The sequence below is a fragment of the Schistocerca nitens genome, chromosome 6 (genome assembly GCF_023898315.1).
Source record: "Schistocerca nitens isolate TAMUIC-IGC-003100 chromosome 6, iqSchNite1.1, whole genome shotgun sequence".
NCBI lineage: Eukaryota > Metazoa > Arthropoda > Insecta > Orthoptera > Acrididae > Schistocerca > Schistocerca nitens.
Window position 1 is genome coordinate 171,509,024 of NC_064619.1, and position 14,677 is coordinate 171,523,700.

The following is a 14,677-nucleotide window of genomic DNA, read 5'->3' on the forward strand; positions in this document are numbered from 1 at the left end:
CATTACATTACGTTAGTAATTGAAGTCTTCGAGCCAGCGAGGGGGGCGGATGGTCCTGCCTGACCGGGTGAATCCTCGTACAGCAGTTGAGGGATCTGGGGAGGGGATGGTGGGTTGTGAGGGGCCAGGATAGCGGATCTGAATGCCTGTGGCGGTACGTAGGACTTTGACCGTTGATGGGTCAGTACCAACAGGCAAGGGGACAGACTGGAGGAGATGAATGTGAGTTAAGTTGTCCCTGGGGAAGCTGGCTTGTTCGTAGAAGATGTACACATTACCCGGCTGTATAACAAAAAACACATTAGAGCTGCAAATAAGATCAGTGTTGACATTCACTACCACTTCCTGATACGGGTTGACAGAATCTCCACACGAGTCGTCATCGGTGACATCACATGCTCTGGGGCTGGTCCCAGATACATCACTGAATCCTAACAGGGGAGAGGCGAGGGGCTGCCTGTAGGAGGGTAAGTCATCACACGCATCACTCTGCATAGGAATGTCACACGCACCTGTAGCACTGTCACACGACTGGGAGTGGGGAACGTCACACGTGTGGGAATGGGCGTCGCTCATCCATGGACTGTCAGTAGATGCCTCATGCGAGGTGGGTGCAGCAGGGGATGGGGTCTGACTGGGTGGGGTATCGGGCAGTTCTCCCAGAGTCCATGCAGGTTTGAGGTGGCAGACGGATACCGTTTGAGGCGTGCTGTTAATGAGCACTTCGAACGTGTTGGTACGCCGTGATATGACTCTGTGCGGGCCCGTATATGGAGGTCTGAGTGCCGGTCGGACGGTGTCATCTCGCACCATGACATGAGTGCACGACGCCAAGTCCTTATGCAGAAATACGGGAGGGGGCGTGTGTGGTCGAGGAGGCGGCACGCGGATGTTAGCAATTAGCTCCTTGACCTGCCCGACGAATGTCGAGTCGCAGATTTGATCTGGAGGAAGTGAAGGCTCGACTAACTCTGCTGGGAGTGTGAGGGGTTCTCCATACAGTACCTCTGCCAGGGATGCGCCAAGGTCCTCTTTGTACGCGGCCCGAACGCCTAACATTACCCATGGTAAGGCATCGGCCCACTCACCTCCGTGGCACATCAGGGAAGCTTTAAGCGTTCGGTGCCAGCGTTCCACAAGCCCATTGCTCTGGGGGTGGTATGCTGTAGTCCTAAATCGTTTCACCCCACACAGTTCACAAAGCTGTCGGAAGAGGGCAGACTCGAACTGGCGGCCCTGGTCGGTGGTGACAGAGACTGGGCAGCCGAAGCGCGAGATCCACATTAACAGCAGGGCTCGGGCCACTGCATCGGCTGTGATATTAGTGAGAGGAATTACCTCTACCCAGCGGGTAAACCTGTCAATTGCGGACAGTATGTAACGGAAGGGGCCTGAGGGGGGTAAGGGCCCGACGATATCGATGTGTATGTGCTGGAATCTTCTTTTTGCCACATCGAACGTACCCATGGGGGGCTGTGCATGACGTCCTACTTTTGCGCGCTGACAAGCCACACATGCTCGTGCCCAACTGCGACACTGTTTTATCACCCCGGGCCAAACAAAACGTTCAGATACCAGATGTGCGGAGGCGCGAATGCCAGGGTGTGCCAAGTTGTGGATACTATTAAATATGTCCCGGCGGAGATGTGCAGGAATCACCGGGCGTATGCGTCCTGTTGAAATGTCGCACCAGATGGGTGATGAAAACCCAGGAAGTGTCCGTAACTCTAGTTTGAGTCCTGTTTTGATATCGGAACGCAATGCTGCGAGTTCAGTATCCTCTGTCTGCAATTTAGGGAGCTCACTGAGGTCCAGTTGTGAAGATAAAACCGACACACGAGACAGAAAATCAGCGACGACATTGTCTGCGCCTCTGACGTAACGTATGTCATTCATAAACTGACATATAAGGTCCATATGCCTAAAACGTCTCGGGGATGAGTCCTTACCTGGGTTACGGAAAGTGTAAACCAATGGCTCGTGGTCGGTAAATACCACGAGATGGCGACCTTCGATATCGTCTTGGAAATATTTGATAGCAGCGTAAATAGCAAACAGTTCCCGGTCGAAGGTCGACCATTTACGTTGGGAAGCGGTCAGTTTGTGGGAGAAAAATCTGAGCGGCTGTACAACAGAACCCACGGATTGCTGAAGTACTGCCCCCACTGCTGTATCACTTGCGTCTGTAGTAAGCGAGATGGGGGCATCAGGAATGGGGTGAGCAAGCATAACAGCTGTCTGTAAGGCTGACTTTAGATTATCGAATGCGCGACGCATATCTGGAGTCCACGTGACCACCCGAGACCCTGATGTGTTTTTTCCTGCGAGGGCATCCGTCAGTGGGGCTTGTATGTCGGCGGCGCGGGGAATATGTTTGCGGTAGTAATTTACCGTTCCAAGGAAGCGGCGGAGGCCCTGAAAATCTTTGGGCAAAGGCACCGTACTAATGGCCTCCACCCGTTCAGTTAGGGGGCGGATGCCGTCGCCAGAAACTCTGTGGCCCAGAAAAGTGACACTGGTGCGGCGGAGTTGTGACTTAGTATTGTTCACTGCGATACCGTTTGCTTTTAATAGTTGGAGCACTGTATTTAAATGTTGTTCATGTTCCTCGAGGGAGGAAGAAAAAATTAACAAGTCGTCCAGGTACGCATATGCAAAGTCCAGTTTTCCAACCAGCGAGTCGATGAACCGTTGCCACGTCTGTGCAGCATTTTTAAGGCCGAATGGCATAAACAAATACTCGAACAACCCGAATGGGGTGATGATAGCGGTCTTTTCAACGTCCTCAGGTGCCATTGGCAGTTGGTGGTACGCCTTATGACAATTGACTACGCTGAAAATTTGTGCCCCATGCAGCTGGGAAGCAAAGTCTTGCATATTTGGGACGGGATAATTATCTAAAATTGTTCTGGCGTTAAGCGCCCGATAGTCACCGCAGAGGCGGAAAGTGTCATCTTTCTTAGGCACCAAATGAACGGGTGACGACCAACAACTAGAAGAAGGGCGGATAGTCTTATTATCTAAAAGTTCCTGAACAATAGCTTTAGCGTGTTTAAGTTTTTCCGGATTTAAACGCCTAGCCTTTGCACGTACCGGTGGGCCTTCTGTGGTATTTATTCTGTGGACAGATCGCGAACACCGATGGGGATGCTGGACCAGCACCCGTTGCACTGTGACTAACCTGTAATGCACACGTGTGTGTGTCCAAGGCCGGCAGTTCAGCAGCGGTGGCGGTGATCCACTGGTAGTCCTTGTCGAAGAGCTCGGTGGGGTACCTGGTAGCGTCGCGGGTACAGCTTCCGTCCGGCAGTAGAAATGTCACGCGGCGTTGGCTGCCGGTGCGAGGAAGTGGTGCGGGGGTTGGGGGCGTGGCCGTGTGCGACAGCTGGGCGGTCCGCTTACGCGTGTCCGTGAGCTTGGCTTGCACGGCGGCGATGCGTAAGCGGAGGGCCCCATTGCTGTCCCGAAGCTCGTCGTTGTGTGATCTAAGAGAAAGCACTGCAACAGCAGTTTCCGCTAGCTCACACAGCAGAATGGCGCTTTCGGATGAGAGGGGTAAAATATCTGAACCGGTGGTACGGTCTCCCGAGTTAAAGGTTAGTGTACCTCGTTGTAGGTCGGGTGACAGTGCGTGGGCTAAGAGAAAATCTACCCCAAGCACGGGTTCATCCACATCCGCGATAACGAAAGTCCACTGTAAGGGCGTATTAATGTCCTGCAGTTTAAGGCTTAAATTCGTTATTCCATGAGAGCGGATCAGGGAATTATTGGCGGCTCGAAGCGGGGGGCAAGGCTGAAGCTCGAATTTAATACCTGCGGACAAAGGTATCACACTAACCTCGGCCCCCGTGTCGACTAGAAATGAAAGGCAAGACACTGCATCTTTCACGTACAAGCGTCCTGGCGCGTGAGGAGAAGAAGTATTTAGTGATAGGCGTCTGTGCGGTTCAACGCGGCCCGTAGCGCCTGAATTGGGTCGCGTTATTAGTTTGGGAACGCGCATGGAGAACGACAGTTCTTAGCCGCGTCGCCAAAGCGGGAGTGGAAATAACACCAAGCGGGGCGGCGCGTGGCGTCGCCCGTCGTGCTGGTTGAGGTTGAAGCGGCAGTGGAGGGGGACTTGTTTGTAGTTCCCTCCGATGGCGACGCTGCAGTAGTGCTGGTAGGAGAGGAGTTACTGTGGCGGTTGCCAGGCGGCGTTGGCTCCGCGCGCATGCGTGGAGCGAGTCGTGCGCACTCTGTACTGCAGGATGGGAACTGCCGCGCAGGTGTGCCAACCCCTGAGGCCTGAGGGCACCCTGGGGGGGTATGCGGGGGGGGGGGGGGGGGCAGAATGTTGTAAACCTGGTCTGCGATCTTCAGTTTGGCATCTAGTGGGGCCGAAGTTACATGTAGAAGGTGAAGTTGAACTTGCTGGGGAAGTTTCAGCAACCAGATGGTCCAAAGCGTAATGTCCGGCATGTGATGCGTGTCAATCATAGCGCGGAGATGACGCCAGAGTTGCGACGGGGACCTGGATCCAGCGATTCCTGACTGATGAGGCGGATAGCTTCCTCTGGCGATGTGGATAGTCGCTCGAGGATGGTGCGTCGGGCGAACGCATATTTGTCCGTAGCGGGGGGCGAAGCCACAATGTCGCAGATCAGATCCAGTTCGTCATGGAGGTGACACAGTAAGCATAGGAACTTCGAATTGTCGTCGGCGACGCCGTGTAGCTGCAGGACGTGGTCGACCAAGGCAAACCATGTGCGTGGGTGATCCTTGCGAAGGGGTGGTAGCTTCGGCCAACGGGTGGGAAAGTCTTGACGTAAATGTTTATCAGAAACTCTCTCTCCCTGTCCATAGTTCTGCAACATAATTGTCTCGGGTGCAGTAGCGGTGCACCAGCTTCCGCCACTGTCAGTGGCACGCGGCACGGTGGGCGCGGCTGGCTCGACCTTGGTCGAGAAATCAACGAATCGGGCAGTCGACGGAGTAACGCCGACGGGCGTAGAATGGACCGGCGCGGTAGAATCGACCGTAGTCGACCGATGTGCGGCGAACGACGGAATACAGTTTCCGGGCCCCTCCCCTACAGGTGCATTAAAATAGTTAAAATCACCTAATGTTTGTGGAACACACGCAGCAGGAACGGCGTGTGCCGTCGGAAACACTCGTAAAGCGGACGCTGGTGGTGTAGGGGGGGTTGGTGCAAAATCCGGAGTTCCGGCAGAAATATGAACTCTCCAGTCTTGAGCGTCCGGCTCGATTTGTACAGTCACTGATTCGGGTGGAAAATTCACACTTGCACTTGGGAAACCTGTAAACATAGTCACTGGGGTTTGAGCACATTGTGTCGGCTGTTGAGCACTCGGAACACGTGGCTGTGGAATTGTATAAACACTGTCCTGTTGAGTACAGCTAGTAGAACTATTGCGGACGCCCGGTGGATAGTTGTAAAACCATGCCGAAGCGTCCGTTGGAACACTTAGTTGGCACGTGGTCGGTGTAGCAGGCGGCAAGCGCTCCATTGTGTACTGTTCGACGGTCTAAGGTTTCGTTGTAGCACTCGCGAACAAAATTCGGGGTCACCAGTATGGGTTTAGCGTACTAGGGTTGCCGAATTCAATGATGCACGCTACACCACATGTAATAAACACTGTTTTTATTTTTCGTAAGCACACATATACAGTTGTTTACATTCTGAATTCTCGGTACACGTCCGTACACTTTCGCGCGTGACCACCGACTAAGCAAAGAGCTTGCCAAAAACAAAGATATTAACCGCGACTTGGTCGATAGTCGCCACAAGCACATAAATGGCAGCATATGACAAGCAGAAATTTAATAGAATGACAAATCACTTGACGTCACTGCACAGGAACAGACAATCATACCACCCACTTCCTTTACCCATTGCAGCATACAACTAATGATTTATTCAGAAGTTTGGTATTATGTTAGAGACAAGTTCACTGCAGGTATAAGTCAGAGGTAAGATCTTATGTCACTAGAAACAGAAGCAATCAACTTTACCTAAACATGTGACTTTGGCTCCACATGTAGCAATCTTACTGAAACCAACAGCAGTACTTCAGTGACATAAGGTACTAACTGCTGGATTCATGGCAAACAAGCAGCTCCCCTTTCTCTCTCTCCTCCCCCAACCACAAAGCAATCCGCTTTCTCTCCATGTTGATTTTTTCATTGCAATTGGGACTTAACTTTCTGATTCCCTCCAATCACTGCCAGAGCATGCTAATACCCATCTGCCACACCCTCAGGGACAAACCACGCACTTAAGTGGAGAATCAACAACCAGAGAGCCACAGTGGCTCAAAAAGCATTATTTTAGATAATGCAAGCGATAAGAATGCTGTTTGAAGTAGATAACTGCAAATATTGTGAGATCTATTCAAGGTGTTTTCTTTTTTTGCACTCTTTTCTCAGTAGATTCAATCCTCAACAGCATTTTTTTGCTAACAATTAAATTCAGTTTAAGTTTCATTGCAATTTACACAAACACAATAATAACAGAAAAAAGTAATTTCAGCATACTTTGTGCTTCCTTACCTAAGGTTCAGAACATAATTTTATATTATGGTGCAAAAATCTGTTTGAAGTAGGTAACTGCAAATATTGTGAGATCTCTTCAAGGAGTTTTATTTTCTTGCTCTCTCTTCTCAGTAGATTCAGTCCTCAACAGCATTTTTTTGCTAACAATAAAATTCAGTTTAAGTTTCATTGCAATTTACACAAACACAATAATAACAGAAAAAATTAATTTCAGCATACTTTGTGCTTCCTTACCTATGGTTCAGAACATAATTTTATATTATGGTGCAAAAATATTCAACTAGCTCCCAATTATACAAAGGAATAAACTGAGAATCCTATGAATTTAAATAAGATAAAAAATATACCTTAGGCCTCAGTTCTTACAACACATTTGTATTTCTTGCTAACAATAAAAATCGGTTTCAGTTGAACTGTGAATTACACAAAAGCAAAAGAAAACAGAAAAATTATTTCCAAATTGTTGTTGTATGATTAGCTCTGTAGTTGTAATTTGATATCACTGTAGCCTAATTACAATACAAGTGCTGACATTTCTCTTGTACACTCTTTGAGTAATTAGTAAACATGGGTCATGAGAGGAATAGCTCACAAATTAAGACTGAATGAATGTACTGCCCTTCTGTCTACTCGTCTGTTATTTTGTTTGCTGATTTGTTTCGCCCTCCATGTCTTATCTTGCTACCCTTTCTCTTCTACTTTGCTTTCCATTTATTCACATAATTTTTTAAGTAGTTGCTTTTTCTTGTCATTAATTATAAAGATTTTTTCCATTTTTTACATAGTACATTCATGGCCTTTTATGGTCAGTCTTCAGTTTTTTTCTGTCATTTCTTTGGTTTTGTTATGAGATCTTTAAAAAGTGACTGGCAGTTTCAAAATCATAAAATCTTTCTAGATAAAATATTATCACAATCCTTAGCTTCTGTGAGCAGTAAAATCTGGAATAACAATGGAAATATTTTTATCCCAGCAATACTACGATGAGAAAGAGAGAAAAAGTAAATAATTTCATACATTTGTTTACAGCAGTTACCAATTTTCATTATTGTAGATTAATTAGATCTGTTGAAGCATTCTGTATAAAGCTCTAATATCTTGAGTTGTTTCATTCTGTTACCTGTTGCTGACACAGTACCTAAAAACTCAGTTTATGGTATTTTGTAAAATAGTGAACTATACCACTCTACATACTGTCAGTCAGCACATTTGTAATAATTTTGTTATTACAGTGTGACCTGGCAGAACCATGTGATCTGCATGCCAGGTGCTACAACCTACCTGGAGGTTTCCGCTGTGGTCCTTGCCCGAAAGGCATGACTGGAAGTGCTGGCTGGGAAGGCTTTGGACTGGATGAAGCATACCAACGGCGACAGCGCTGTGTGGACATTGATGAATGTGCAGATGGTAACAATGGTGGATGTGTACCCAATTCTGTCTGCACTAACACACAGGCAAGTGTGCTAAATCAAAACAATTACTATAAAGTAAGAAAAAACATTATGCATCTACAACAAGATAAAAAAATATTTTTTTCATTCATTTCTTGGTTTGTTTATTTGTGTTGTGTTTGTGTGTGAGGGGTGGGGGGGGGGGGGGGATGCTGGGGGCTGGGAGGGGAGGTGTGCGGAGCCCAGCAGTAGACCACTGAAATGTAATGTGAACATCAGGTTACAGTATTACAGTCACTTCAGATGCATGCCATCCGATCAATGTTTTTTGAAGGAAAGACTCCCATTCTACTCAGTTGTACTCCATCAAAGAGATTTGAGTATAATCCTTAATGATAATTTTAAATAGTCAGAACAAACTGTCACAGCATCTGGCAAGACTTCCTCTTTTCTACGATCTTCACAAATCCGGTAACATATTTTCACTGCTAGATCTCTTTTTTTATCAACCAATAAGTGTGTAATGTTCCCATTGAGACAGTCCTCTTGTGATGTAGTAGTTAAATGTATTCCCTACAAAAAATGTGACTAGGCTCATTAGGCAATAGTATTTACTTATTTTTAAGAAATGTAAAAAACACAATGAAAATATTATTTTTCATTGCAGGGCTCCTTCCAGTGTGGGGAATGCAATCCAGGTTATATAGGAAACCAGACAATGGGCTGCCACCTAGCCCCTGGTGTGTGTCCTGATTCCACAAGGTGTGATGCGAATGCGGACTGCGTGAAGCGCAGTAATGGCTATGAATGTGAGGTAAGATGATATGTACAACAGCTCAGGGTGAAAAGATCATTGTTGTTAAATCTGTATCAGCAGAAATCCACTCAATATCTCCATGGAATGTAACAATATTATAAAAAGGATAGTTGCTACTCACCATATAGCGGATATGCTGAGTCACAGATAGGCACAACAAAAAAAGACCATTGGAAAGTGAGCTTTCAGCCAACAGGGCCTTTGTCAGAAATCAACAACACACACACACACACACACACACACACACACACACACACACACACACACACACACACACATTATACCTGTCTGCGACTCAACATCTCCTCTATGTGGTGAGTAGCAATATAACCTTTCCATAGGTTGCTTAAGTTGAGGGTGAACTGCCTATCTGAGCACCAGGTGTCAATCCTTGTAGGTCTTCCTCCATTTCACTGCAGTTTTCTTGTGTTGTGACTTCTCTTTCAACAACAGTATAATTGACAAATAGCCTCATGGAGCTTCTGATATCATCCTGAAGGTCATTTGTACATATAGTGAATGGTAATGGTCCTATGACACTCTGTCTGGGTACACTTTTGAAATTAGTATTATGTCTGAAGATTTCTCTTCATTAAGAACAACATGCTAAGTACAATTTGCTAAGAACACTTCAATTCAGTCACAAAGTTGGTCTGATATTCTGGATACTCATGCTTTGTTCATTAGGCAACAGTGTGGAACTGACTCAAATGCCCTCCAGATGTCAAGGAACAGGGCATCACCAGTAATTATTGCCTTCCAGGTCTCATCAATGAACAGAGCAAGCTGACTTGATTTTCTTTGTGAAATCTATGTTGATTCCTACAGGTGATTTTTGGTCTCCAGAAAAACCATAATAGCTTCCAGAGCAGACTTACATCAGTTTCATGCACATGTTTGGTGACAGTGGGAATGGCCTGCATATTTTTCTAATCACCAGGAATGCTTTGTTCCTCCAGTGCTCTATGGTAGAGTGCCATTTACAAGAGCAGCAAGTTCTTTTGCATACTATATGTAAACTTATATAGGTCTCCCATCAGGTCCAGTAGCTTTACCTCTGTTGAGCAATTTTAGTTGATTTTCTGCCATGCGCTCAATATCTATCATTTTAACATTCATGCAATGATTCATACGTGAAAGTGCAATACAATCTTCCTCAATGAAACAGTTTCAAAACAAGGGATTTTGTGTTTTGGTAGTCTCTCAGTCACCCTCCATTTTGATGAGTGACCACAGAGTATCTGAACAGATGGATTTGATCTGCTTATTGATTTAATGTAAGACCAAGTCTTTTTTTTTTTTAAACATTTTCTACCAGATCAGTAGACACAATTTTACTTTTGAATTCATTGAACGCTCCACACAAGGCTCTCCTAATACTAATTTAGGCTTTGTTCACTTTTTATGTGTCTACAAGATTTTGGCTATGTTTAAACCTGGAGTGAAGTTATCTTAGCTTTTGGAGCAGCTTTCTGACATGGCTGGCTTCGGGTACTTACTAAGCAGAAACATGTTCCTACCTTTCATCTTATTTCTATATACAAATATAGTCACTAATGCCATAATGGCATTATAATCATGGAATCCCTGGTCTGTGTTAAGTAAGTAGAAAAGTCTGGGCCTGTTTGTAATCAGGAGATCTAAGATGTTACCCTCACAAGTTCTCTGATTAACTAGTCAAGGCATTTACAACAATTTCACACAATTTTCTTTCTACTTACTCTAATCATGAATTTCCTACTGCATACAGCCCCATAATACAGTAAAATGACCAGAAAATTTTCTATGCAACATTCTCAAAGTTTTCCCCAAAATGTTCTGCCACTGCTGCTCCTGAGGCAGACAGTCTATAAAAGCATGTGATTACCATATTTGATCCATCTTTTAACACTTATGTTCACCAAAGTATTTGTGTTGGGTTTATCACATTTTTTGCAGCTATAAACCCACTTCCACCACTGACTTCCAGCTTAGCTTTGTAATATACATGCCGGTCTCATTGTTATTGAGGTCTGGTTCCATCCATCTTTCTGTCCCTAAAACTATGTGCTCATTGTTACTACTTTATAAGCGAGGCTAGTTCCGAGACCTCTCCATGGACATTCCTGCAGTTAATGCTATACTAACATTCTGTTTCTCCAAACTGTTACAATGAATATTTCTCTCTGTAATTAATGATCTGATATCCTTTCCTCTCCAAAATCAAAATGTAACTTATCAAGGCTGCAGATTGAATCTCTCTATCTTAAGAAACCAACATATGAATGCTACTTGTGCTCTGTTACTCGTGTAACCAAGTGCAGCTTGTAGTGCATGCCTGATTATTACAAGAGGTACTACAGTTCTCCACTTGATATCAGTGGTCAACCAATCCACATCCACAATCACCAGATAATTGTCTAAGCCTGAACTTAAGCGTGCCACTTGAAATGTAGAAAGATGGTGGTGCCTCCATTTGCTACATCCCTACTCATTAAATACAGTTTTCTTTTTCCATTCACATGTATAATACACTTGCCACAGTTATGTGAAAAGATAAAGTTTCTTATTGAGGCCAATCTTCACAAAATTTCAATGTTCATTAAGTACTTTCATGATTTCTAAATGCAAAAGAATTTCTATTCAATACCTTAAATAAATTGTTTTTAGACACTCATTTTTTATCCCTACAGAACACATGGATTTCCAATTAGCAAATAGCTATTTGTTTGTAAAATAATGTACCTCTGTAAAAAGTGCTTTAATTACTCTTTTTTGTAAATATTTCATTTTTTCAGAAAACCTTCTATTTCAAAAATTATTTTTAATCAAAATTTCTACCTTGCAGAAGACTGTTTTGCTATTTTGATCTCTAAGCTTCTTTAAATCCAAAAACTGAGGTTAAAATTTTGTTGTTCTAAGTTTTATGATCTAGAAATTGCATTTTTATTATAACTGGATAAATAAAAAATCTATTCATCAAGCAGTGGCAGGAATAAGCACATATAAAAGCTATGGAAAGATGTACGCTTTCAAAGCCAGTGGCTCCTTCTTCTGTTCGATGGACTGAAGGGAAAGGAAGGAGGATCAAGGAAAAGGACTGATGATGTTTAGGGTATGGGGAGATCATGGAAAACTCAATCAGAATGCTGGGTCAGGGGAGACATATCACACAAGATGCAAGGGGAAGATGGATTGCTGAAGACTGCCACCAGGTGAAATTTTCTAAATCTGCTCCAGTCCTGGGTGCTGCTTATGGTTGGATGGTGGGAATATGGGAGGTGGCAGGTGACTGGAGAGATGCAGTACAAGATATCTGTTTCTGTACAAGGTTTGAAGGGTAATTTTTGGTTTTTCAAGGTCTCAGTGAGACACTTGGCATATTTGGAGATGGACTGCTCATCACTACAGATGCGACAGCTGGGGGTGGCTAGGCTGTATGGAAGGGACTTCATGGTACGGAATGCATGGCAGCTGTTATAGTAGAGGTATTGCTGATGGTTGGTTGATTTGATGCAGATGTAGGTACTGATGTAGCTATTCTCGAGGTGGAAGTCAACATCAAGGAAGGTGGCTTGTTGGGGTGAGGAGGACCAGGCGAATTGAATGGAGGAGAAGGTTTTTTGGTTCTGGAGGAATTTGGGTCGGGTGTCCTTACCCTTAGTCCAGATCACAAAGATGCCATCAACAAACCTGAAACAGGTGAGAGATTTGAGATTCTGGGTGGTTTGGAAATATTCCTCTAGATGGCCCAAGGACAGGTTGGCATATAATGGTGCCAGTCAATCCTAACTGTTGGTTTTAAACCACAGGGATTATCTGGCAGAGGAATGCCACCAGCTGTCACATTCACCACCTACAAAGCCTGCCACAATGATCCCATCCCAGAAATTCAACAGATCTCCAGTCTCTCCTCAAATCCTTAGACCCACCCCAGAACCTCTCCCCTGAGTCTATGTCTCTCCTCACCATACCACTCCCTGCACTCCTACCTTCTACATGCTTCCTAAAGTCCATAAACCCAAAGATCCACAATGCCCCATTGTGGGCAGTTACTGTTTTTCACTCAGAGAATCTCTGCCTTCATGAACCAACACCTCCAGTCTGTTACCTGTAACCTACCCTCCTACATAAGACGCGAACCATTACCTCCATCATCTCTCCACAGTTCCTGTTCCTTTATTACATAGCACTCTGCTTGTCACCATTGATGCCACCTCCCTCTATAATAATATCCCTAATGCTGATGACCTTGCCAGTATTGAGCACTAGTGTTCACAGGGTGTGAATGACTCCAAACCTACAACCTCCTTCCTGGTGACCATGACCAATAATATCCTCACCCACAATTACTTCTCCTTTGAAGGCATCTCCAACAAACAAATCTGTGGTATGGCAATGGATATCCATATGGCACCATTATATGCCAACCTTTTCTTGGGCTATCTAGAGGAATCCTTCCTAACCACCCAGAATCCGAAACCTCTCACCTGGTTCACATTAGTTGATGGCATCTTTGTGATCTGGACTGACGGTGAGTATACCCCACCCACATTCCTCCAGAACCAAAAAGCCTTCCCTCCGTTCACTTCAGCTGGTCGTCCTCAGCTCAACAAGCCACCTTCCCAGATTGTGAACTCCATCTCAAGAATTTTTCTACGTCTGCTCCAGTCCAGTCTCCTGTGCCTTGTCTCTGTAGTCACCTACCACCTCCCATATTCTCACCATCCAGCCACAAAGGATCTGAGGAACTGGAGATCCTGCTGAATTTCTGGAATGGGATCACTGTGACAGGGTTTGTAGGTGGATGAATCCAACATCTCAAGAATAGGTACATCAGTATCTATGCCCGTATCAAACCTACCAACCACTAGTAATATCTCTACTTCGACAGCCACCAGCCATTCTGTACCAAGAAGTCCCTTCCATACAGCCTAGCCATCCATGGCTATTGCATCTTTAGCGATGAGCAGTCCATCTGTCTATCTCCATATATGCCAAGGGTCTCACTGAAACAGACCAAAACCACTCTCCAAACTGGTTGGAGATCCTGATCTAAGATTAAGCAATTCTGGAATGGACAGATATTTTTGTGGGAGAAAACACCTTATCTTCTGCCCCACTTCCAAAATTCAGTCATACTAGGCTTGTTAAAGACCTTCTCTCCTTCTCCCAGTCCCTACAGTGGAAACTTTTCTATCACAAACCCTACTAATCAGACTCAACCCAAAGCCAATGTTGATCCATGTCTGACTTCATTCACTCCTCCATTTAATCGTAATCCACACTCACTGTTCCCACATCAAACCCTGTTAACATTCCAGAATCTCTTAACCTGAAACCTTGCCTCCCCATTATTCCCCAAATCATTCAACATGGGAACTAACCTTACATATGCAGAAATAAGCATAATCCACCACCAAAAGGTGATCCTGAGCTTATAATCCTGCCTGATGACAAAGACTGCACCACTGTTGTTTTAAACTGCAGAGATTGCCTTGCAGAGGGACACCACTAGCTGTTGATTCACCCACCTACAAACCTTACCACTGTGGTACCATTCCAGAAATTCATCAGGATCTTCAGACACTCTTCAAATCCTTACGCCCATCCCAGAACCTCTGCCCTGAGTCTATGTTTCTCCTCACTGTACCATTCCTTGCACTCCTACCTTCCACTTGCTTCCTAAAGTCCATAAACCCAGCCACCCTGGACCCCCTATTCTGACTGGTTATTGTGCACCCACTGAGAGAGCCTCTGTTCTCATGGACCTGCACTTTATGCCTATTACCCGTAACCTACCCTCCTATATAAGACACCAACCATTTCCTCCACCAACTCTCCACAATTCTTGTTACTTTATCACACAGCACCCTGCTCATTACCATTGATGCCACCTTCCTCTATATTAACATCCCTAATGCCCATGGCCTTG

The 14,677-nt window shown here is 45.1% G+C and overlaps 1 protein-coding gene across 1 annotated transcript in view; it reads left to right on the forward strand.

Annotated features, from left to right (window-relative positions):
• LOC126262531 (cartilage oligomeric matrix protein) overlaps positions 1-14,677 on the forward strand; it is a 472,157-nt gene that overhangs the window by 384,327 nt on the left and 73,153 nt on the right. Inside the window, exons 11-12 of the mRNA XM_049959203.1 lie at positions 7,788-8,009; positions 8,614-8,760. Of these exons, the coding sequence (XP_049815160.1) occupies positions 7,788-8,009; positions 8,614-8,760 (369 nt within the window). The remainder of the gene's footprint in view (positions 1-7,787; positions 8,010-8,613; positions 8,761-14,677) is intronic.